At 49.2% G+C, this 25255-nt stretch overlaps 1 protein-coding gene across 9 annotated transcripts in view; it reads left to right on the top strand.

Annotated features, from left to right (window-relative positions):
• The window catches only part of ASTN2 (astrotactin 2), a 614387-nt gene that overhangs the window by 460075 nt on the left and 129057 nt on the right, over positions 1–25255 (top strand). The window contains exon 20 of one of the 9 annotated variants that reach the window (XM_044992625.1): positions 5778–5905. The exons of the other annotated variants lie outside the window; for them this stretch is intronic. Within the exon in view, the coding sequence (XP_044848560.1) occupies positions 5778–5851 (74 nt within the window). The 3' untranslated portion in view covers positions 5852–5905. Of the gene's footprint in view, positions 1–5777; positions 5906–25255 lie in introns of those variants that run through there. 9 annotated transcript variants of the gene reach the window in all.

Raw genomic sequence — 25255 nt, 5'->3', positions numbered from 1 at the left:
CAGTTTTTTTTCCTGGTGCTGTCTGCCTACCCATCCCATGCTCGTTGCCGTGCTGTCTGAGCACCTCCTAGAGGCCGCGCATGTCAGCGCTAGCAGGGGCTAGGCCCACCACTGTATGTATTGCTAGACCATGCTCTGCAGAAGTGCGAGGAACGGGCCCGACTGGTGGGCACCACTCTGAAGTGCTACCAGACAGGTTGAGCCTCTCCATGAGGCCTGCACAGATGCTCCCGCAGCATGTGTGCCGGTGAGCGTAGACTGCTAGAGGCCAGCTGGTTCTCAGACAGTTCCCTCACTACTGCCTTCTCTTTGGCACAGGCTCAATGCCCTCCGGATACTCTTGTGACCATGTAACACCTTGCTCCAGTCACAGTCGCTTTGACACACCTTTGTATCCAAATGGGTAGGACAGAGGTGTGTGTGTGCCAAGCCGCAGACTCGTGACTAGCAGAGGCACCTCTTCAGAAAGCCTTTCCTTTTCTGTTGTTGCAGACTCAGCAGGAGCCGGCCAAGCGGCTTTTCAGTGTAGGGCAGGGTGCTGGCACGCACGCCAGTGCCTCTGATGGGCAGTGGGCAGAAGACTCCTGATCACGACTGATGGAGGATGAGTCACGGGCAGGGCCGGCTCCAGGCACCAGCTCAGCAAGCAGGTGCTTGGGGGGCCAAGGGGAAGGGGCGGCACGTTGGGCTCTTCGGCGGCAATTCAGCGGCGGGTCCCTCGGTCCCTCTCGGAGGGAAGGACCTGCTGCCGAACTGCCGCCGAAGAAGAAAGCGGCGCGGTGGAGCTGCCACCGATCGCGATTGCGATCACGGCTTTTTTTATTTCTTTCGCCGCTTGGGGCGGCAAAAACCCTGGCCCCGGCCTTGGTCACGGGACCTGGGATTCTGAATGTGTGATGATTCTGTCAGAGATGCTATCTCACCGTGATCCTTCAGAACCAATTCCTTCTCTCGGCTCAACAGGGGCAAGCCAGATTCACTTCCAGGGAAATGCCGGCGAGAACAGAATTTGGCTACTAGCGGTGGGTGGATTTTTGAGGGTTTATTCATTCTGTAACTTTCTGAGCACCTATGGGCCGAATTCTCTTCTGGTGTAAACTGGTGCAACCAAGGAAGCTGCACCAAATTATACCAGCAGGGAATTTTGGTCCCATCTGTTCTTCCTGTCAGATTTCTCTCTCAGGGTAGGTCCATACTTACCGCGCGGGTCGACGCGGTGAGTTCGACTTCTCGGAGTTCGAACTATCGCGTCTAATCAAGATGCGATAGTTTGAACTCCCCATGCGCTCCGGTCGACTCCGGAACTCCACCACCGCGAACGGCGGTGGCGGAGTCGACCTTGGAGCCACGGAGTTCGACCCCGCCGCGTCTGGACGGGTAAGTCAGTCGAACTAAGGTAGTTCGACTTCAGCTACGCTATTCGCGTAGCTGAAGTCGCGTACCTTAGTTCGACCCCCCCGTAGTGTAGACCAGACCTCAGGTATTTATACGGCCCCCTTTACTAAGCCTCTGTGCTACAGAAGCTAGGGTGTCATTGTCAAAGGAAAGATCAGCGCATCCTTCCGAGGCCACCGATCACTTGAAGGGGCCTCCACTGCGGGCAGTCAGAATTGGTGCCCCTCATTTGTTTACACCTCAGGCCCTGTCTCAAAGTTAAGTTTCCCTCCCTCCCTGTCACTGACTTCCATTTCCAAAGCTACCCAGTGCCACTGCGGTGCCTATGCTATGGTTCCAGTTTCCAAGCATGGCAGGTTTGTTCTTTGCCTTGGAGGGGCACCCGCCAGTAATGGAAAAGGAAAGCAACCTGCTAAAGGAAGCGCTGCCTTTTGGATGGGGATTCCAGATTGCTCACACACTTGTCAGGTGAGGCCAGACGAGGGAAACACGGGGTTTCTTCTTTGATGTGGCTGGAGCTCCGTGTGACAGCTGCAGCAGGAAATACAGATTCTTCTTCTTCTTCTTCTTTTCTTCATGCGACGAAAATCACTCCCAAGAGCCGCATGCCCCTCGCTCTGCTCCTGGGCATTGTGCTAATTCTGAACACACAAAAACCAAAACAGCGAACAGCCATTTAAAACACCAAACCAAACCCCAAAGTTCTCTCTTCTCTCAGTTGTTTGTATCCAAATGTTCCCTCCTTCTTCCTCAACCTCTATCCACGCCTGTGGAGCTACTAATTTTTGATGCCTTGATTTTTGGATGTCCAACTGGAGACGCCAAGGGGCCTGATTTTTCCAAGGTGCTGAGCATCCGCAGCTCCTGTTGTCTTCATTTGGACGTGTGGGTGCTCAGCTACTCGGAGAATGAGCCCCTGGGTGCCTCCAGTTGAGTATCTCTCTCTTTCTCTTGCTTTCTCATACTGCTGCCCATCACCAGTCTCTGAGTGACTTTTGCATAAAATCAATAGCAAAAACCTAAAACCAGGAGCCCCCTGGAAAATCTGTGCCTCTGTTTTTGGACAAGTTGAGGTTTTCCACACTTCTTCTGCTGTCAATAGGGCAGCTGACCATGCCCCCTTCCCCCAGAGAGACAGCAGGGTTGTTTTAGCAGCACAGCCATACCATCTGAAAACAGCTATGCTTTTGATGCTGCTGGAGTTTATTCCCAAGATCTCCAGGCTTTAAGAGTGGGAAGATCATCTGTATTTTTTTAAAGAAAAATTAGAGTTATAACCTCCTAATATCGTGATTCCTGGCAATGCCCTCTGCTAGCACTGTGCCAACCCACCCTCTGGCTGCATGGCAGGATTTGCTCCTGTATGGCATCTGGCCCTCTGCCTGTCCCCCAAAGGCTCCAGCCTTTAATCTCGACAAAACCCTTGGCCTCCTATTCTGCTGGCAAGTGGAAGAAGCCCTTTCCCTGAGCCAAAAATAATTTTATCCTCTTCTTCATCCAGGAGCAGGGTCAGGAGCCAGCCCCGCTCTCTCCTTGTCTTGGTGTGCAGGACAGAGGTGCTGGGGGGCGGGGGTGAGAGAAGTGAAGGCCTCTCGGGGAATACCTGCCTACCCAACTCCCTAGCTACATACATTTTTAAAGGCTTATTACTGGTGCTTAGAAAAACACAGCCCCCCCAGGACTGGTCCCAAGGTGAATTTGTGTGCGAAGCAAACCATACTTTCAACACCGTGCAGCGGGGAGAGAGCGGCTCTCCGCTCAGCAGCCAGAAAAGAAGATGGAGCAATCGCATCCTGAACTGTTCATTAAAGTTTGTGGAAATTACTCACAACTCCATGTGCGTGACAGCTTGGTAGATGAGTGATGCTCTTTGTTCGAACATGAGCGGCTCGAAAGGAGGGAGCGCGCGTGTGAGCGCGCGCACTGGCGGGGCTGCTAGCAGATTATGTCATAGACAAAGCAGGCTCTGCACTTAAGAAAAAAGAGAGAGAAAATGTGTTTTACAGAGTGAGGTACAAACCAAAATGTCTGTGAACATCTGGAACTAATATTAGGTTTGGAAAATGTTTTCTGTGACTTCAAAACTCCTCTGGAGGAAGGAGTGTAAAGTTAAGAACCTCCGAAGGGGGAAGAAGAATGGAGCAGCAAGAACCCCAATGCTACGTACTTTTCATTTCTTTATTCTGGTTCCACTTCAGTCCGAATCCCCATCTGTTTCAGACTAGGACTCCAGATTATTATTGTTCATTGTTGTTACAATAGTTCATAGAGGCCCTAACTGAGATGGGGGCTCATTGTGCCAGGTGCTGTCCATAATGAGGGATAGTCCCTGCCCCAAATGCCTTGCAGTCTAACTAGGCAAGGCAGACAATGGATGGGTGGAAAGGAAGGACTGTTGTCTCCCTTTTAGAGATGGAGAACTGAGGTTCTGAGAGATTACAGCTGGGATTGCCATGCCCAGCTCTCATGGAAAGTCAATGGAACATAGGAATGGAGGACTGGAGCCTCTTGAGTGCTCAAATCTAGTCTCCTGTAATTGCAGGCAATCCTGTCATGTAATCCTGTTCAGAAATGTATCAAGCTCCATTTTAAAGTAGATGGAGTCTTTGCCCCCCTCCTACTCCTGACGGAAGGCTGTTCCAGAGCCTCACTTCTCTGACTGGTTAGATCCTCCCCTTCTGATCTCCAGCCTCAATATATTCAAGGCCAGGTGTACCCCCATCAGTTCCTGTGCCGTTAGATGTGGTCTCCCTGAGCTGCTTTTAAAGATCCCATGCATAGTGACGTACCCCGGGTCCCAGCGCAGCCTGTGGCAGAACCAGGCGCTCCAGAGTTTCAGTCCAGGACAAGACCATCCTTCATCCCAATCCCTGTATACGATGTACATCATGATAGTGCCTCGAGGCCTCGGTCAGGATCAGCACCCTATTTATACTAGATATTGGGCAAGCACATGGGAACAGCATTCCCCCCACCAAGTTTACAATCTGAGAAGGGGTGAATGGTGCAATTTCCCCCGTGCACAAGGGCCAGTGCAGGGCCACCTACGCCCTCAATCTAGGGCAGATGTGGGTGCTTAGGCCTTTTGCAGGTCCTCTCCACAGGGCTGAATTTCAGCATGAAGAACGTTCTCCTCACTCCTCAAACCACAGTTCAGCGATGTAGGGACAGGAGACCAATGGGGTGGCTTGGCTTTGTGAATGGCCCTAGTGCTGGTGAACAGGGTCAGGCTGACAGCCCTGGAGAGTGAGGTGAACCCTCTGATTCTCTGCACAATAGATGCGGCACGGGCAGCGGTGAGGTATCCCTGCCACTTATCCCAAACAGGGCAACTCCTGCGATGGATGAGGAACATTCAGTCTCCAGGCCGAGTCAGTGCTAACCAAGGGCCTCCTTTCCCATCTCATGTAGGCCACAAGCAGCCTGAAGATGGTAACAGTCTTCAGTTCCACATCTCTCGTATCTCTCTCCAGGATACAAGGAGTACCTGACCGTCACTGTGGCCATGAGCCGGATTATTCAATCCAGCAATCTCAGTGAAAGGCTCCAGAGCCCACTGACAATCCTGAGCCATCCAGGGTACGTCCACACATCAAAAAAAAACAAAAAAAACCCCACAGCAGCTAGTCTCGGAGCCCAGGTCACGTGACTTGGGTTCGTGGTGTGGGGCTAAGAATAGAGCAGACATTCAAGGCCCCCCAGCCTGTGAAGGGGGAGGAACTTGCAGCCTGGACCCCAGCACGAGCCCGAACTTCTACGCTGCTATTTTTAGTCTTGCAGCATGAGCCCCATGAACCTGAGTCAGTTGGCCCGGACTCTGAGGGTCGCTGCCATTGCCCGTTTTTGCGGTTGTAGATCTACCTCCCGACTCCTTTTCTCAGGCGCTTGTTTTTAATCTGGGTGAATGGACTCGTCAGATCCTGTGTCCGTCTTCCAGATCAGGCTTGCGCCCTGTGGCAGCCTGCCTGGCTTTGAATGCCCACATGGTATCCCATCCCAATCCGAAGAACCACAAATAAGGCCCCTCTTGTGCGGCAGAACCCTGACGTCTCCCGCACAGTTAGAGCAGTTTCCTACCTTCATATTGTTATTTGTATCACAGTCGCACCTAGGAACTCCGGTTGTGGACCAGGTGCTGTACAAAACACAGAACAAACATATAGTGAGAGTTGGAAACTTTTGGATTCTTTTTAAATTGGTGTCCCACTACAGGACTTTGCACGTGCTTGATAGTTCATGCACCTCCCCTCGAAATCAGCCCCTCCTGCTCCATGAAACTGCTGCCCATGTCAGCCTGTCTGTGACTGTGGGCTTCTGTCCCCGTAGCTGCTGTCCCCAGCATCAAACTGTTAGTCCTGGTGACTTGTCTCCTTTGCAAACAGGCTGTTCAGTGCTGAGGATTTCAGAGCTCTGTGGCAGTCCGCATCAGTGCATTACACACCTCCGTGCCAAGTAACTCCAGCCCCTTGAAGAAGGAGAGTTCAGCATTGTGATCCCCTCAGAGGAGGAGAAAGGAACAAACCTTTGGCTGCATGCTCCCTGCGTGACACATGGATCAGGGAGAAGAAAAGCCTCCTTGTTAACCAGCCCCTGTTCAGGAATAAAGGATGATTACATGTAATGTCACTAATCCCATCTCCCGTTTACCTCATTGCGGGAGGACATTTGGGTGGATCTTTAGGGCTTCACATAAAAATAGCCACATTAGTTAAGGGTTTAAAAATAAAATAACAAAATGTACTTGTGAGGCTGGCAGGCCAGGAGCCAGCTCATGCTGGGATCCCCAGGTCTCCACTCGACATTGACAAAAGCGTAGCTGGAACCAGTCTGGCTCACCTGTGTGTTAGTGTTGTTAAAGCAGGTATTAGAATGATAAGAATGTGTTTAGACTGCATGGAATGCTTGTGATTTCCCGCAGGCGTTCATCTCACTCCTAACCTCTGTATCCCATATTTTAAGGTAATATTTGAGCATTTTTGCATTGTAAGCCTCTGTAACCGCGTACAACACCAGACAGAAGAGAAGCATTATCTAGTGTGATATGCTGGTCTCCGACACAAGGTGTGGTGTCCAGCCTGACAAGAAAGGCCCGTCAACATCAGGCAGTCTAGAGTGGAACATTAAAAGGGACCAAAGATTTTGTTTACCCCTCACGCCCCTTGAAGATGAGACTTGCAAGGGAATTCCCGCCGTCGGCTGAGTTTGTGACTCGAAGCAGAAGGGGAGAAAGGAATAAAAAACCCTAACCAATACAAGACCATCCTTCCTCCTAATCCCTGTATACGGTCTACTATGAATTGGGTCTCAATTGGACTATTGTGTCCAGTTCTGAGTGCCACATTTCAGGAAAATCCAGAGAAGAGCAACAAAATTGATTAAAGGTCTAGAAAACATGACCCATGAGGGAAGATTGAAAAAACTGGGTTTGCTTAGTCTGGAGAATAGATGACGGAGAGGGGACATGATAACAGTTTTCAAGTACATAAAAGGTTGTTACAAGGAGGAATGAGGAAAATTGTTCTCTTTAACCTCTGAGGATAGGACAAGGAGCAATGGACTTAAATTGCAGCAAGGGAGGTTTAGGTTGGACACAAGGAAAAACTTCCTGTCAGGGTGGTTTAGCACTGGAATAAATTGCCTAGAGAGGTTGTGGAATCTCCATCATTGGGGATTTTTGAGAGCAGGGTAAACAAACGCCTGTCAGGGACGGTCTGGATAATACTTAGTCCTGCCACGAGTGCAGGGGACTAGACTAGATGACCTCTTGAGGTCCCTTCCAGTTCTATGATTTGATGTGCATCGTGGTAGTCCCTGGACACCTCAGTCTGAATCAAGGCCCTGTTTATACTAGACAGTGGCCAAGCACATGGGAACAACATTTCCTCTCCCTCCCCCGCCCAAGTTTACAATCTAAGAAGGGGTGAATGGTGCAGTTGCCCTCGTGCACAGGGGTCAGTGCAGGTCCATGTACCAGTTAAATCCCACCTAAGCCCTCAATCTAGGGCAGACGTGGGTGCTTAGACCTTTTGCAGGCCCTCTCCACAGCGGTCAGCTTCACCAGGAAGAAGGTTCTCCTCACTCCCTCAACCACAGTTCAGAGATGTAGGGACAGGACACCAGATGTAGGGACAGGACACCAGTGGGGTGGCTTGGATTTATAAATGACCCTAGTGCTGGTGGATGGGAGGAGAAACTCTATTTTCATGCTACTTGGACACCGGGGGGCAAAGATTACTAGGCATAAGCAAAAGATCCCTGGTGTTTAGCCTGGGTTAGCCCTAAAGGATATCTAGAGCTTGCTTATCATAGAAGCTTCTATTCCTTTATGTATTGGATTGGCCACAAGCGTTGTTTTTAGTATAGAATCTCTGGTGCAATTGATGTGAAGAAGTGACTGGTTCTTTGGGACCGGGAGTAATCTGAATATTGCCGTGATACTTGGTGTAAGGGACCATCTGTCCCAAAGGTAGGCTCACCTGGGTGGCAAGACAGATCGGTGTACACAAGGGGACTGTCTGTAACTCCATATTAGGCAGTTATAGCACTTGAGGAGTTTATACTTGATATTTGGTTGATGAAATCTAAATGCAGAACTCACAGCCAAGTTGGGGTTTGTGCCCTGGTTTTGAGTAGTCTGCCCTGAGGCTGGTACTCACCCCCTTGGGCACTGCAGGGCAGCCTGCCACTGTTTATAACACTCACACTGCAGGCCAGATAATGGGGGTTGCCGTTCTGTGGCTGTTGTGTTGGATTGTGGAGAGTCACTGTCGTGTTGCAGTGCATTGGCGGGCATGGGTGTTGTTGTGTTCCTGTGCTTTGGTGGACGTGGGCATTGTGTTGCTGTACGTAGGTGGGCGTAGGGGTTGTTGTTGCATTACTGTGTGCTGGTGTGTGTGTGTGTGTTGTGTTGCTGTGAGCAGGCATGAGAGTTGTTGTGTTACTGTGCTGGTGGGTGTGGGGGTTGGGTTGCTGTGCATTGGGAGGCTTTGGGATTGTTGTGTTGCTGTGCTGACGGGCATGGATGTTGTGTTGCTGTGCATTGGCGGGCGTGGGTATTGTGTTACTATGTTCTGGCAGGTGTCTGGGTTGTGTTGCTGTGCGTTGGCGGGCGTGGGGGTGGTTGTGTTGCTGTGCTTTGGCGGGTGTGAGGGTTGTGTGCCTGTGCTGGTGGGCGTGGGTGTTATGTTACTATGTTCTGGCAGGTGTGGGGGTTGTGTTGTTGTGCGTTGGCGGGCGTGGAGGTGGTTGTTTTGCTGTGCTTTGGCGGGTGTGAGGGTTGTGTTACTGTCCTGGCAGGCATGGTGTTGTGTTGCTGTGCGTTGGCGGGATGGGGGTTGTGGTTGCGTTACTGGGTGCTGGTAGGCCTTCTTTCACATCCTACCTTCCTGGGCCGTTTGGTTTTGGCCATCACCTCTGAGCACCCTCACACCCCTGGCCTGCCAGTGACCACAAATATACCAACAACATTTGGTGCAGCCTCACAGCAGTGCCCAGCACTTGCCATCTGGGACTGCCACCATGTGAACATCCATCAAATAGTGTCCTGCCAAGGATAATGAACATTCCCCCAGCAGGAGCTTCCTCACAGCAACGTCCCCTATGCTTGCCAGATAGTATCCAGCTGTTTGAGCTTCCTCACAGCAGTGTCGTGCCAATGACAAACAGGAAACCAGCTCTGGGAGCTTTCCTTGCTGGGAGTAGCTCCCAGCTAACAAAGAGCAGAGACCTCCTGCTGGCAACAGCCTCTCCCTTTCAGCATTTGCCAGGCCTCCCTTGGCCTCCTCACAGCAGTTTTCTGCTATGACTACATGTATGTCTACACTGCAATAAAACACCCTTGCCTGGCCCATCTCAGCCAACTTGGGTCCGCGGGACAGGGCTCTAAAACTGCAGTGAGTTCGAGAACAGCGGATATGAGCTAGCTGTGGGTGTTTTAATACAGTGTAGACATATCCTCCATGTCCTGGACCACAAGTCCCGTAGAACATAAGCAGGAAGCTCCTACTTCTGGATCATCACCTCTGGGCAATCTAACGCTAGGGACAGTCCTCTTTCTGGAAGCTGGGCGGAGATCCCAGTCTGAATCCACTGTCTCCTCCAGCTCCAGACTCTGTGATTGGGTTAAGTTTGACCTAGGACACACACACCCTCCCGTGCCTCAGTCCAGCTCAGAAATTTGGGTGTTATGATCTAATCTACTCGTTACAAATCACCCAGGTTCCCGTAAGTCAGATAAAGCTTGTCCTTGAGACACTCGGTAAACAGAGGCTGGAGGCGCTTACACTGTCTTATTTCTCTCTCGCTGTTCCCCCTCCCTTTAAATTATAGATGATCTCATCCCTGGAGGCAGGAGAGAGGGTTTGTCAGTGTCAGTATAAGGAACAGGAGCGGCAGCAGGAGTAGATTGAATTGTGGGCCGTGTGCCAGCGCTGAATGGCACAAACCTCCTGTCAGGCTCATGTGGATCCAGAGGACGCTCTGTCAAGAGAAGGCAGAATAAATGGGGCCTCTCCAGAAAAGAGCTTCCCTTCTGCACAATGATCATCCCCCAGTGAAGCTTAATAGCCCTCCTGCAGTCGTCACGGGTGGAGTCCCCGGACATTAGCGAAGGGGTGATGAGAGGAGTCTGATGCACGTGCACTCATCTAAGATGGGTAATGATGCCTTGCGCTTCTATAGCTTCATAGGAGGAGAGGTTAAAAAGATGGGGACAGTTCAGCTTAGAAAAGGGACAGCCAATGGGGGAGATGAAAGAGGTCTCTAGAATCATGAATTTTGTGGAGAACGTGACTAGAGAAGTGTTATTTATCCCTTTGCATAACACAAGAACTAGGGGTCACCCGGTGAAATTAACAGACAGCAGGTTTAAAACAATTATAAGGATGTACTTCTTCATACAATGCACAGTCAACTCGTAGAACTCATTGCCAGAGGACGTTGTGAAGACCAAAAGCATAACGAGGTTCGGAAAAGAATACAATAAGTTCATGGAAGATAGCTCCATCGATGACTGTTAGCCAAAATGGGCAGGGACGCAATCCCATCCTCTGGTTGTCCCCAAACCTCCAACTCCCAGAAGCTGGGCCTGGTGACAGAGATGAATCACTCAAAATTGCCCTGTTCAGTTCATTCCCTCTGGAATACCTGGCATTGGCCACTGTTAGAGACAGGATACTGGGCTAGATGGACCATTGGTCTGACCCAGTGTGGCTGTTCTTACGCTTTTATGTGCCATAGGAAGATCTCAAAGCACTTTACAGACTTTCATAAATCAATCCTCAGCACCTGGGAGGTAATTATCCCTATTTTACAGATGGGGACTTGTCAATTGATTTCTTCTCCCCTCTCCCCCCGCCCCCACAGTCATGAAGAGAAGACAGGCATGTGGGCTCGTCCCATCAGCCTGAACTCTGGGAGAAGGGAATAAAAATCCCTGACAAGAAGAAACTATCTCTGTGCTGCTTGGGCTTTAGGAGGGCCAGGTTTTCTAAGCATAAGCAAGGGATCCCCAGCTGCTTAGCATGGGTTAGTCCTACAGGACATATAGCACTTGCATAATACAGCAGCCTCTATAACCTTTTGGAACCTGAGGCTGTAATTCATTTGTGTGTGTATATTTATCTGCTTTAATCTTGCTCTCTTAAAGTCCAAGAAATTAACACACACTGTTGTCCTCTGATGTTCCACAATGGTTTGCCTGGTGTCTATGGGCTGCCTTTTGTTTGGCAGAAGATAACACCTCCTGTGGTAAACTAGCATTTCACACTTAGGAATGCTTCTCCCGGACCGTGGGGGTTTACATTTTCAGAGCAATCACTTTTACATTTACAGAGCAAACTTAAATATTACTTTATGGCATGGGATAGGGATTTTATAAGTGAGATTAGTGCAGGCAAGCAACTCATAACCCTAATACCTGTTTTAACAATTCTAATACACAAGTGAGCCGACCGGTTTCCCGATATGCATTTGTCAGCGTTCAGGTGAGGCATAGGGACCTTGGCATGAGCAGGCACCTGGTCTGCCAGCATCACACAGGCTCTCAGCAATAGTCATGTTTGTTTGTTTTTTTATTTGGCATAAAAAGCTGGTGCCCACGTAGAGGGCTCAGTTCACCCCTGATCTGCACCAACTCAAACCCTGGCCGAGGCCCTTAACTGGCCCTATAACTAGCAACGCCCAAGCAGTGATGATGTGAGGAGGAGCTAACAGGTGGGAGGAGCATCTGGGGTCCTTCCCCTGGGGACTTGTGACACATCAGGTGCAATCCCCAGTATTCAGGAGACATTTAAAGTATTTTGAAACAAAGCAGCTGGATTGTGGTTTAAAGCCGCATCCGATGCTGGAGGGTGGTGAGCAGGAGTCCCAAGGGCAGTGCAGGCTGGATCAAACTAAATTCCTCCTGGGGAGGAAGGCTGAGAAGCAGCTCCACCACCGCAAGAGAGAGTGCTGCATGCACTGCTATCGGTGCCTTGCCAGCTCTGCTGGCTCATGCCACCCTCACCCTGCCCCTCCCAGCTTCTCTGGCTCCAGTGGTAGAGCCAGCTGTGCACAGTGTATGTTATCTCCAGCTGCACTGAGCTGGTCCCCAGGTGCAGGTAAATGGAGGAGGCTCCTTGGGCACCAGCTTTTTATACCCCCCCCCCACCAAAAAAAAATAACATGGGCTTTATGTAGCGATTTTGTACTAAAACCAGGCTGGCTGCAGGCTCTCAATGGAGCGATCGATCGGATTTGTTCTAAATGTACCTGCTGCTACTGTCCTCAGGTGACCCTTTGTTCTCCTGTTAGAGGACAGGCTTGTAGCTGCCGTGGGATTCCTTTGCCTTAGTCCGGTTAGGTGAGTGTGAGAGCTCTTGAGTCGTCGAGCTGCAGGCTGGGATTCTCAGTGGATGGGTGCACTCCCCAGGGCACGGTCGTGCTGACACAGGATTGCTGCGAAGGGGATATTCCTTAGCACGTGCAATGAAGACTCCAAGTCTCATAGACTTTAAGGCAGGGCCGCCCAGAGGATTCCGGGGGCCCGGGGTCTTCGGCGGCGGGGGGCCCTTCCGTTCCGGGACCCTACGCCGAAGTGCCCCGAAGACCCGCGGCGGGGGCCCCCCCGCCGCCGAATTACCGCCGAAGCGGGACCCGCCGCCGAAGCGCAGCCCGGTCTTCGGCGGTAATTCGGCGGAGGGGGGGCCCCGCCGCGGGTCTTCGGGGCACTTCGGCGGCGGGTCCCGGAACGGAAGGGCCCCCCGCCGTCGAATTACCGCCGAAGACCGGGCTGAACTTCGGCGGCGGGTCCCGCTCCGTCTTCGGTGGTAATTCGCCAGCGGGGAGTCGTTCCGCTCCGGAGGGGAAGGACCCCCCCGCCGGCGAAGACCGGGAGCGGCAGAAGCTCCTGCGCCCGGCCGCACAAGAGTTTGCCGGGCACCCCGGAGCGAGTGAGGGACCCCGCTCCAGGGGCCCCGAAAAACTCTGGTGGGGGCCCCCGTGGGGCTCGGGGCCTGGGGCAAATTGCCCCTCTTGCCCCCCCCTCTGGGCGGCCCTGCTTTAAGGTCAGAAGGGACCATTATGATCATCTAGTCTGACCTCCTGCACAATGCAGGCCACAGAATCTCACCCACCCACTCCTGTAACAAACCCCTAACCTACGGCTGAGTTATTGAAGTCCTCAAATTGTGGAAGTTGCAGAGGTTGCCTCTGGTGAAAGGTCTGAGCCTCTGAAGAAAAAGCAGAGAATCAGGGAGCACTGCCTGAACTATGGCAGTTTTTGTTCTCTTACGGGTTGGGACACTGCACTCCTTAGGGCTCGGAGCAGCCCTGCAATCAATCCTTCAGAGTATGGAGTGCCTTGGTGTTGCCCTCAATTGGAAGGTCTTCAATTTTTGCCTCTTCCCTTTGCACTGGATCTTTTTGTGCATGTATGTGTGTGTATGACAAGCCTGTCTGGGTAGCTGGGAGGAATTCCAGAGCATCAGGTGAAGTTCACACCTGGTTTTGCCTTACGGTGGCAGTCCTGCTGTGCACATTGCAAAGTGCCCTCTTCTGCTTAGGAGATAGGCTTTCGACATCAGAGCTCCCTGTTATTATTTTTATTAAGGTAACACTTAGAGGTCCCAGTTAAGACTGGGGCTCTGTTGTGCTAGGCATTGCACTCAGCATAGTAGGAGACAGCCTCTGCCCTGAAGAACTTGCAACCCAAATAGACAAAACAGAGTAAAGAGGGGAGAGCAGAGGGACAGGACTTGTTTAAGGTCACGCAGCAAGTTAGTGACAGAGCTCGGAATAGAACCCTCAGGCCAGGAGCAGGGGGGTCCTGATCTTAACAGTTTGCTCAGGGTCAATCCAGCCTTCTTTTGTGCTGACACAGCCCAGCTGACAGCAGCCAGGTTGTGCCCGCAGGAGTAGGAGAAGAATCATAGAATCATAAACTTTAAGGTCAGAAGGGACCATTATGATCATCTAGTCTGACCTCCTGCGCAACGCAGGCCACAGAATCTCACCCACCCACTCCTGTATCTAACCTGTGTCTGAGCCATTGAAGTCCTCAAATCGTGGTTTAAAGACTTCAAGGTGCAGAGAACCTTCCAGCAAGTGACCCATGCCCCACGCTGCAGAGGAAGGCGAAAAAACCCCAGGGCTTCTGCCAATCTGCCCATCTGCCCTGGAGGAAAATTCCTTCCCGACCCCAAATCTGGCGATCAGCTAAACCCTGAGCATGTGGGCAAGACTCATCAGCCAGGCACCCAGGAAAGAATTCTCTGTAGTAACTCAAATCCCACCCCATCTAACATCCCATCACAGACCACTGGGCATATTTACCACTAATAGTCAAAGATAAATTAATTGCCAAAATCAGGCTATCCCATCATACCATCCCCTCCATAAACTTATCAAGCTTAGTTGAAAGCCAGATATGTCTTTTGCTCCCCACTACTCCCCTTGGAAGGCTGTTCCAGAACTTCACTCCTCTAATGGTTAGAAACCTTCATCTAATTTCAAGTCTAAACTTCCTGATGGCCAGTTTATATCCATTTGTTCTTCTGTCCGCATTGGTACTGAGTTTAAATAATTCCTCTCCCTCCCTGGTATTTATTCCGCTGATATATTTATAGAGAGCAATCATATCCCCCCTCAACCTTCTTTTGGTTAGGCTAAACAAGCCAAGCTCTTTGAGTCTCCTTTCATAAGACAGGTTTTCCATTCCTCGGATCATCCTAGTAGCCCTTCTCTGTACCTGTTCCAGTTTGAATTCATTCTTCTTGAACATGGGAGACCAAAACTGCACACAGTATTCCAGATGAGGTCTCACCAGTGCCTTGTATAATGGTACTAACACCTCCTTATCTTTACTGGAAATACCTCGCCTGATGCATCCCAAGACTGCATTAGCTTTTTTCACAGTCATATCACATTGGCGGCTCATAGTCATCCTGTGATCAACCAATACTCCGAGGTCCTTCTCCTCCTCTGTTACTTCCAACTGATGCCTCCCCAGCTTATAACAGTAGCTCTTGTTATTAATCCCTAAATGCATGACCTTGCACTTTTCACTATTAAATTTCATCCTATTACTATTACTCGAGTTTACTGTATGATATCCCGGTCCTTCTCTGTATTGGCAATACCTCCCAGCTTTGTGTCATCCGCAAACTTTATTAGCACATTCCCACTTTTTGTGTGAAGGTCAGTAATAAAAAGATTAAATAAGGTTGGTCCCAAAACCGATCCCTGAGGAACTCCACTAGTAACCTCCCTCCAGCCTGACAATTCACCTTTCAATACGACCCGTTGTAGTCTCCCCTTTAACCAGTTCCTTATCCACCTTTCAATTTTCATACTGATCCCCATCTTTTCCAATTTAGCTAATAATTCCCCATGTGGAACCGTATCAAATGCTTTACTGAAATCGAGGTAAATTAGATCCACTGCATTTCCTTTGTTTAAAAAATCTGTTATCTTCTCAAAGAAGGAGATCAGGTTGGTTTGGCACGATCTACCTTTTGTAAAACCATGTTGTATTTTGTCCCAATTACCATTGACCTCAATGTCCTTGACTACTTTTTCCTTCAATTTTTTTTCCAAGACCTTACATACTACAGATGTCAAACTGACAGGCCTGTAGTTGCCCGGCTCACTTTGTTTCCCTTTCTTAAAGATAGGAACTATGTTAGCAATTCTCCAGTCATACAGTACAACCCCTGAGTTTACCAATTCGTTAAAAATTCTTGCTAATGGGCTTGCAATTTCATGTTCCAATTCCTTTAATATTCTTGGATGAAGATTATCTGGGCCCCCTGATTTCGTCCCATTAAGCAGTTCGAGTTTGGCTTCTACCTAGGATGTGGTAATATCTATCTCCATATCCTCATTCCCATTTGTCATCCTACCATTATCCCTAAGCTCCTCATTAGCCTCATTACAGACTGAGGCAAAGTATTTGTTTAGATATTGGGCCATGCCTAGATTATCCTTAACCTCCACTCCATCCTCAGTATTTAGCAGTCCCACTTCTTCTTTCTTTGTTTTTTCTTATTTATATGGCTACAGAACCTTTTACTATTGGTTTTAATTCCCTTTGTAAGGTCCAACTCTACATGGCTTTTGGCCTTTCTCACTTTATCCCTACATGTTCTGAACTCACTAAAGTAGCTTTCCTTGCTAATCCCTCCCATCTTCCACTCCTTGTAGGCTTTCTGCTTTTTCTTAATCACCTCTCTGAGATGCTTGCTCATCCAGCTTGGTCTACAACTCCTGCCTATGAATTTTTTCCCCTTTCTTGGGATGCAGGCTTCTGATAGTTTCTGCAACTTTGACTTGAAGTAATTCCAGGCCTCCTCCACCTTTAGATCCACAAGTTCTTCAGTCCAATCCACTTCCCTAACTAATTTCCTTAATTCTTTAAAGTTAGCCCTTTTGAAATAAAAAACCCTAGTCCCAGCTCTATTTTTGTTTATCCTTCCATTTAGTTTGAACTGAATTAGCTCATGATCACTTGAACCAAGGTTGTCCCCTACAACCATTTCTTCTATGAGGTCCTCACTACTCACCAAAACCAAATCTAAAATGGCATCCCCTCTTGTTGGTTCAGCAACTACTTGGTGAAGGAATTCATCAGCTATCGCATCCAGAAAAATCTGAGCCTTATTATTACTAGCACTTGTCCTCCAGTCTATATCTGGGAAGTTAAAGTCTCCCATGATCACACAATTCCCATTAGCGTTTATTTCATTAAAAACATTAAAAAGGTCTCTATCTATATCCAGATCAGATCCCGGCAGTCTGTAGCACACCCCAAGCACTATCTCAGGGGAGGCTGTAGTAGCTTTCTTCCCCAATGTGATTTTTGCCCAGACAGACTCTGTCTTATCCAGGGCCGGCTCCAGGGTTTTTGCCACCCCAAGCAGCAAAAAAAAAAAAAAGAGGCACAATCGCGATCTGCAGCACTACCACCACCGCTTCAGTCTTCGGCAGCAATTCGGTGGCTGGTCCTTCGCTCCGAGAGGGAGTGAGGGACCCTCCACCGAATTGCTGCCTCTCTCCATTGGCCGCCCCAAGCACCTGCTTGCTGGGCTGGTGCCTGGAGTCGGCCCTGGTCTTATCCATTCCATCCCTTCTTATTTCTTTACAGTTTACCTCATCGTTGATATACAATGCTACTCCACCACCTTTGCCTTTATTTCTGTCTTTCCTAAACAGCACATACCCTTCAATACCTGTGCTCCAGTCATGACTACTATTCCACTATGTTTCTGTTATCCCTATAATATCCAGTTTCACTTCCTGCACCAGTAACTCTGGTTCCTCCATTTTGTTACCTAGGCTCCTTGCATTGGTGTACAAACATCTTAATTCTTGCTGTTTGGCTTTACTCACATTCTTTACCCGATTAGGCCCAGATGTTCTACCACCAGTATCACCTATTAGAATTGTATCTACAGTACCCTCCCTCCGTATGTCCATTCTCCTACCCACGATTTCTTCCCTCTCAATGTTAAAATCCGGCGTGGAGATTACCTGGATATCTCCCAACCATCTCCCCCCAATTCCTAGTTTAAAGAACTTGGCTTGTAGATTGAAGGCGGCATGTTGGGCAGTAGACCAGGACCAGTCAGAATTATTTGAGGAGCGTGAGGTCCCAGCTGTGTCACCAACTTTTGGCAGAAAGTACAGTATTGAAGCCTTAAAATTCCATCTCTCCTGTAGAATGCCATGTCCTACAAGGGGGTCTCCATTGAAAAACACCGGTTCTGGTAAAGAAGGTGTTTGCCTTCATGCTGGACATGGAAATCTTCCTTTTTGGTCGGGTCCCAAGGTACCTTTTCAGTTGCAATTTTGAGAGGATCTTATTTTAATTGCATTTACCACAGTTTTATTGTGCTCATTGTGAATCATTTTAAAACATCGTCACTGCTTGGCTATGTAAATATAAATATGGTGACCCTCGTTTTCCAGCAAAACATCTTCTGCGTGAATGTTGTGCAACTGGTATTATATGAACATCTGTTTATGGATGTAAAGGAATAAAGATATAGCCAGGGGGGACGCAGTGAAGGTCACAAAGGCGCTAGAGGTTGTCCTTATTGCCCAGATTGCCTGAAGTTAGGTTCCTAGCACCAAACTAGATCAGAGTCCTGATTTCTGAAAGTGCTGAGCAACCAGCGTTCCTCTGTTCCTCAGTTTCCCCATATGTGGCATGAGGGTAATGATGCCAACCTCCTTTGTAAAGCGCTTTGAGATCTATGGCTTTATCTCTCTCTGTCTCTCAAAGAGCTAACGATTATTAATTTAGGTACTGTCTTTTTTACAGTCTTGGCCTGTAATCACAGCTGTGTGAAGCTCGGTTTCCTGGCTGTTTTTGGCCAATAGACTGGGGGGTCTGGTTTTTTCTGGTTAGGAATGGAAGAAAATACTCTTGGGCTTTATTGGTTTTAAGGAGGTTGTTTGTATGGTGCACCAAGGTTCTGCTTGTCTTCCTTATCGTGGAGGGCTTGTCTCAGAGCAGACTACCGTAGGTGATCAAATCTGATGTCTAGGAGGTTTAGACTTAGTCCGGGAGTTATATGTAACTGTTTCATGGAGAGTCTGGGTGTCATGACCTCTCTTAGGAAGTCTTTGAACATCATGAGGGTAGAGGAAGACTGGGTGACTCTGGGGAATTGATGCTGGGTTATTGAGCCTTCTACCTCAGGTCAGTACTGAGCAAATGTTATGTTACCATCTGCTAGCTTCTCGTGGCTTACATGAACTAGGCCTCCGGCCGCTTCAAAGTTGGCAGGTTGCACATGACATAAAACACCATCCCAGTGAGCACTGACTGGCACCCTTGTAGATAGTGTGAGCAGAGAGGCCAAGAACTGAATGGAACCTGGACTACCCATCTCCAATACAAAGCGAGTCCGTCCAGGCTCAGGTTAGTGCATGTAAGTTAGCACAGCTGCTGCCTCTGTTGTATCCATTGCATGGAGAAATAGAAGACTTCAGTTCCCCAGGCCTCTTTCTGGAGCACTAACCCACTTAGCTGTTGGCTTGTGGAAAAAAAAAGCCAACAAAAAAACAAAGAAAGGGAAGTCTTTGAAGAAAAGGTCAATTTTTTGGAAGAAGCTTACTGGGAGGTGTTATGAAATAATACCTAGCAAGTTCTGGGCGTTGCATTCATTCGGAGAGCACTGATTTTCTCCTACGGGGATAGCTGTAGTTGTTTCCACCTACCAATGTCATTTTTGAATCCTGGAAAGCAAGAAGGAAGAAGAGATTCTTGGCCAGGGTTGAACCATGTGCCTCAGTATTTCATTGAATCATGTTTCCGTGGGGCAGTTCCAGTTCATTATCTTGTAGGAAGGCTGTTGGGACAGAACTGGGATTTAGGGCATCGCCTCCAGTCCTCCCAAATGGTTCTGTAGTTTGAGAAGTAGGAAAATCCATCAATAAGCTTCTGAAATAGGGAACGGAAAAGTGTGCTGAATGGGACAGAGACAGGGGTATGTCATCCACTTTAAGGGATAATGTTAATTGAAGGCTTTGTATTGTGTGTTCAGACCACACTGGCTCTTACTGAAGACAAGGATCGTGGGTAAAACGGCAGCTGTGGGATGTTCCCTCCTAGCCAAAACAACTCTGAACTTACTACAGTGGAGGTTAATGAGGCCACACATGGTATTTTGTCCAGGGTTATAAAACCATCCCCTAGAATAAAGGTCTGGAGTAGTCAGGGCCCAGAGTTGTCTAGAGTGAAGGCTGCTCCTGGAAGTTGGACTGAGTGATTGAATGCAGGTCAGTAGTCATCTATATAAAACCCTTTATGGACCAGTCTTTATGACAGTAACATGATATGGTTAGAGACCACCAGGGGGCCCAGATTTTCAAATTAGCTCATCTCCCATTTAGGCACCCAGAGATGTGCCCACGGTTTCAAAAGTGCTAAGTTCATTGAGTGCATGTTGGGATCTTGGCTCCTGTAAAAATCTGACCCCACTGAGCCCGTGGAAATACGCCTTGAGCTCTTCAGAAAATCCAGCCCTTAAAGCACAGTGAGGTGCATATGGCCCCGATGCAGCAAAGAACTCAAGCATATGAATAACTTTAAACACATGAGTAGTCCCTTTGGAGTCAGCCGTGCTACTCATTTGCTTGACGGTATGCACGTGCTAAACTGCTTTGCTGGACTGAGGCCATGGTGAGGCTTGTACGTGTTCCTTGGAAGCATCTGCTCTTAGCCACTGCAGGGGGAATGATGCTGAAGTCGGTGGAGCTTTGGTACTAAGGTCATCCTCGTATCCTTGCTTTAGAGTCTGCTGCAAGGCTGCTGGGCATGCCTGTGTCTTGGATTATTTCCAGTGATGGGGAAAGAATGAATCAAAAAGGAAAGTACCTGGCCCCAGCCACTGCTCTGGCTGCATACAGAGGCTATAAAGGGCCTGCTCCAGCCTGGTGAAGAATTCCCTTGGCACAAAAATTGCATAGAGCTGACTGACCTCTGAGCCTCCAGCGTGGGAGACATGCTGGGGGCAAAGCCAGAGACAGGAAGGAGAGTAGCCATAGTGCTACAGCTCTCCTGGGCTCTGGAGCTGTCTGTTGGCCGCTGTAGCGAGACCGGTGTAGTAAAGCAATGCAGCCCTTGGGGCTGCTCTAATGTACACCAAGGGCTGCTCTGGCCCCTGGACAGACAGGATCTGGTTGGTGCAAAGCTGGTTGAAAGTCCCCTTTGCCTCTGCTCCTCTTGAGCTGTGCCTGTGTGCTGCATCTGCCCAAAAGCAGCACACAAAATCTCTCTCTCCCTTCCATATATCAAGACCGTGTGCTACCCCCTCGGTGAACCATGGCTCCAGGCAGTGCCCTGCACCTGCCCTTTACATCACGTTTTGTTTCGGGGAACGGGGTATCGAGTATGGAGAGTTAGAGGCACTTGCCAATTAAAATAGCTGTTCCTCTGTCACATTTCACATGATACGGGAGTAGGAGAGATCCCGCCGCTCCCCTGTGGCCCCTCCCCAGTTTGTTCAGCTTGCTGTGGAGGAAGATCTGGTTCTTGCAAGGAGGCTACGTCACACTTCATGCTGTTTAGACAGGCTAAACCTTTCCTCCTTGTAATTGGGTGATTGAGTCCGTGTGCTTTCCCAGATATTAATCTGGGGGCCCTCGGGGGTGGTCAGATTAGGTTATGGAGACATAATAGGAAATACTGCTGGGGCGAGTTTGGGTTATGGGGGATGAATGGATATTCTGTAGCATTCCCCTGCTGCCTTTCCCAGTCAGGGGGCCTGCACTGTGGGGTCAGGGAGGGGTCTTTCCGCAAAATCAAATTGGCTTTGACCTTTGCTGGGAGAACCTCTCCCTGGTCCCGTTCAGCTCATGTAACCGTGCCCTTCCAGAGCGTCTAACTATGATCTCTTCCTTGGGACTGACGCACTCCTCTCCCCTTGGTGCAGAGAGAGGAGTTGCCTGGCTTTCTATTTCAAATGGGCACCATATCAGCAGCCCCACTTCGACAGAGAATGCCCAGGGGCCTCCTACACTGGGGCAGCATCGCTCAGAGAGCGAACGCTATGAAAATCGCCCCTTGCGAGCAAGCCCCTGCCTTGCGCGGTTCCCCCCAGCTCAGGCAGGTTTGTGTGCTCCAGAGGGGTGGCAAGCCCAGGGAGAAAAGGAAGGAGTATATTTCTCTTTTTCACGGGGAACAAGCGTCTCTCTGCCCACAAATCCCCGGCTCGCCAGCCCACAGGTGCTTCCAGGCCCTAATTCAGGACAGCATTTAACCTCATACTTAAGTCTCTCCGCGATGCCTGAGAGAGGCAACCTAGGAATCAGGCCAGGGAAACAGCAGCGAGGTATCGGGTAGTGCTTTAAATCCAAATAAAGTCAGTGGACCTTAAGCATGTGCCTAAAGCAAAGGAGGTGCTTCTGTGCTATCTTGCTTAGGGATGCTTTCTGAATGGAGGCCCCAGGGAAGTGGAGATAGACAGCAATACAGCCACGCTGATGCTAAGGAGGACCAGCCCTGGAGTGCCCGGGAGCGTGGAATCATGCCGTTTAACTCTCATTGGCTCGTTCAGGCGGGTGATTTTGTAGAGCTGCCCCAGGTGCCAGCCTGCAGCACTCACGCCAGCCCTTCTTTTGTTTTGTTGATGACAGGCTGTTCGTTGTGGGATGGGCATGCACTTAGGGAGTTTCTGATCAATAATGTTAAGTGGTGGCAAAGGCCCAGTGGCTGGATTGGCAGTTAATGGTGACTGTGCAGCTCTCCGGTGAAATAAGGTGTTATGGGTCTGGGAAGTGCCTTGTTCGGATTCTGTGCCTGCCAGCAGCTCCTTTCCCATCGCCTTGCAAGGAGTGGGGATGCAGGCAGGATATTTTCTAGTCTCCTCAGCCACGATGTTCTTAGCATAACCTGGGAGTGGGTTTGGAGTTCGGGTAAAGTGAAAAAAGGGCTTTTTCCACTCCTCTTTAGTGATCAGCATTTTAACCCTCACTTGTGAGTTACCCGTCAGCCTGATGCAAAGCTCACTGGAATCAGTGGCTGTCTTTCCACTGACTTTACCGGAGTTGGATCTGACTCTGCCACCTGCTCGCATCCCCCTCTCAAGAAAGTACAGTGGACTTGTACAGTGTTTCAAATAAAGCAGAGGTACCAGTGTTCCCGCCCCCCTCCACATCCCCCTTGCCAACTCTCTCCCCCTCCCCCCCAAACTGTGGGGGATGGATGCCAGCAAGGAATGACAAACTAGCTGTGCAGCCCTCATGCTGGAGGAGAGTTTGCATGGCAATCATTAATCGTGCTTTGCATTTACATATGACTGCGAAATACTTTACAAAGTTGGTAACTTTTGTTAACCACATTTTGTAGCTTGGGGAAGTGAGGTGTCGAGAGGTAAAGGCACGCACGCATGTTCATAGATGTCTAGATTTTCATTGTGATCAAGTAGTCAGCCCTCCCGCACAACACAAGCTAGAGATTCACCCTGCAGTTCCTGCATCACGCTCAACAGCTTCAGACGTGGCTTCAAACAGCTTCAAGTCCTGACTCCCAGGCCCCTGCCCTAACATTGGAAAACACCTCCTGTTGTCTTTGTGCTGTAAGATAGCCACAGCATTAGACGGAGAGGGGAGGAGTGTAGCCAAATCCAGAAGAAAGAGACCTTATGGTAGAATTGTTTCAGAGTAGCAGCCGTGTTAGTCTGTATCCGCAAAAAGAACAGGAGTACTTGTGGCACCTTAAAGACTAACAAATTTATTTTAGCATGAGCTTTCGTGAGCTGCAGCTCACTTCTTCGGAAGAGCAGCAGGAGTGCTATTCTTTGATGATCAGAATCCAAACTCCAGCAAGGGACTGGTACGGGAGGGCTCTCACCCTAGCGTGAAAGCTCAGGGCTCAGTGGGAGACATGGAGGTCCCATACTCAGCACATTCCTTTGAGATATTCCCTTTCTGTTAGTTGTAAACCATATTTCTCCTATGTGAGGTCACCTTCCAGGACCTTCCTGACACTTCCTAGAAACCTACACAGGAGCTGGCTGCAATAGCTCCTTATCTTGGAAAGTGGAACTCTGAGACAGATGCAGGAAGAGGAGGGAGATTTTCAAAGGTACAACTGACATTTTCATGCCTAACTCCCCTCAAAAGTCAAAGGGAGTCTGGCACATAACTCTTATTTTGTCATTGAAAATCTGCCCCAGGATGCCATCAATACTGAATTATCCCCTCCCCATCCCAGAATAGTGGGTCCTGAGGTCTTAAACAACATTTCTTGTTGCTGGTTAGGTTTGTCCACAGAAGGCACTTCCTTCCCAGCTCTCTTTGGATTGAAAATTCCATCCCAGTTCTGGATAGTAATATAGGTGTTGGCATACTGGACTAGGTGAATGGTTTATCTAGAATGGTATCCTCTCTCCTGCAATAGCTAATGAAGGATGACTCAGGGAAAGGCATTAAAAACTCTTGAATGGTATCAGACCAACTATGCAATGCTAGAACCAAGGGAAATTCTTTCCTGGCCCCAGCTGGTGTTAAGGTCATGCCCTGAAGCATGAAGCTTGATAGCCCTTGTCATTTTTACTTTAGCTAGTGCAACTGCAAATGATGTTAATTAAAAAAGCAAGTTGCTACTGTAATAACCTGCAGCAGTGAGTTCCGCAGATCCATTAAGGACCGTATGTTCTATCATGTTCCTTTTTAAGTCAGTTGCTGTTGAATTGTTCTAGAGCCCTCCTTACTTGTGCCTAGGGACCAAGGGAAAAAGAACTCCAATGGCACAGCAAACTTAGCAGAGAGGATGACATTAGTAGTTTCTTGGGCTAGCCGGAAGAGGATGACGATAATTACCATTATTGTGGTAGCACCTAGGAACCCCAGTCATGGATCAGGACCCCACTGTGCTAGGTGTGTTGTGCAATCATGGACTAGAAAGACAGTCCCTGCCTCAGAGAGCTTGCAGTCTAAGGTACGTCTACACTGGAACTGGAGATGTCATCTCCAGCTTGGGACCACTACCCACACTAGTTTTGATCAAGCTAGTGTTCTAAAAATAGCAGTACAGCCGCGGCAGCACAAGGAACGGGACAGACTAGCTGCCCCGAGTACGTACACTGGGTTTCAGACAGGATCAGACTGGGGGTGGCTAGCCCCTCCTGTGGCTGGGGCAGATGCAGCCACACTTCTGTTGTTACCCCTGCTAGCGCTGATCGAGCTAATGTGCTTTGTCTGCCCGAGCTGGAAATTATTACTCCAGCTGTAGTGCAGACATGCCCTGAACAACATCTGCTAGCTAAGCCTGACCTAAACTCTGGCATAGACGTAGCGGGAGACCCTGAATTTTGAGGTCTCTTGCCCAGGCCAGAACACTACTTTTCATCCCCTTGTCTGTTGTTTTAATGCATTTTATGATGGGAGATAAACCAGGGATGGAAAATGCATGCGGAACCTTCCCCAACACACACACAAAATCCCGTCCCCCAAGAGATTTGGACGTGAGATTTTGGGTGAGAAGGGAGAATTAAAATAAAATAATAATAATTAATAATAAAGAAAAGGAAAAAGGGGCGATCAGAGGGGCATCGTATAGGGAGCGAGGAAACAGGTTGATTTAGGAAACATCGTATAGGGAGCGAGCAGGTTGATTTAGGTGCTTTTCTGTGGGAGTTGGCTCCCATTAAAAGCTGTTGACTTAAAAGTGCATGAAGCAGAATCTATGTTCCGACCGCCCAGGAGCAGAGCCGATGAGGAGCTGGCACTCGCTGTTAAGTAGTGCAGCATGCTCGCCTCTCCCCCAGCTTGTTCCGATTGCAATCTCAGGCGCCTGGCCGAAGAATGGCCATTCTTGGTATTCCACTGCCATTGCACCCAATAGCCTGCACTTGCCTTCTCCAGATCTCTCCTG

This window comes from Mauremys mutica, chromosome 18, assembly GCF_020497125.1.
Source record: "Mauremys mutica isolate MM-2020 ecotype Southern chromosome 18, ASM2049712v1, whole genome shotgun sequence".
NCBI lineage: Eukaryota > Metazoa > Chordata > Testudines > Geoemydidae > Mauremys > Mauremys mutica.
This window is presented reverse-complemented; position numbering and strand designations above follow the sequence as displayed.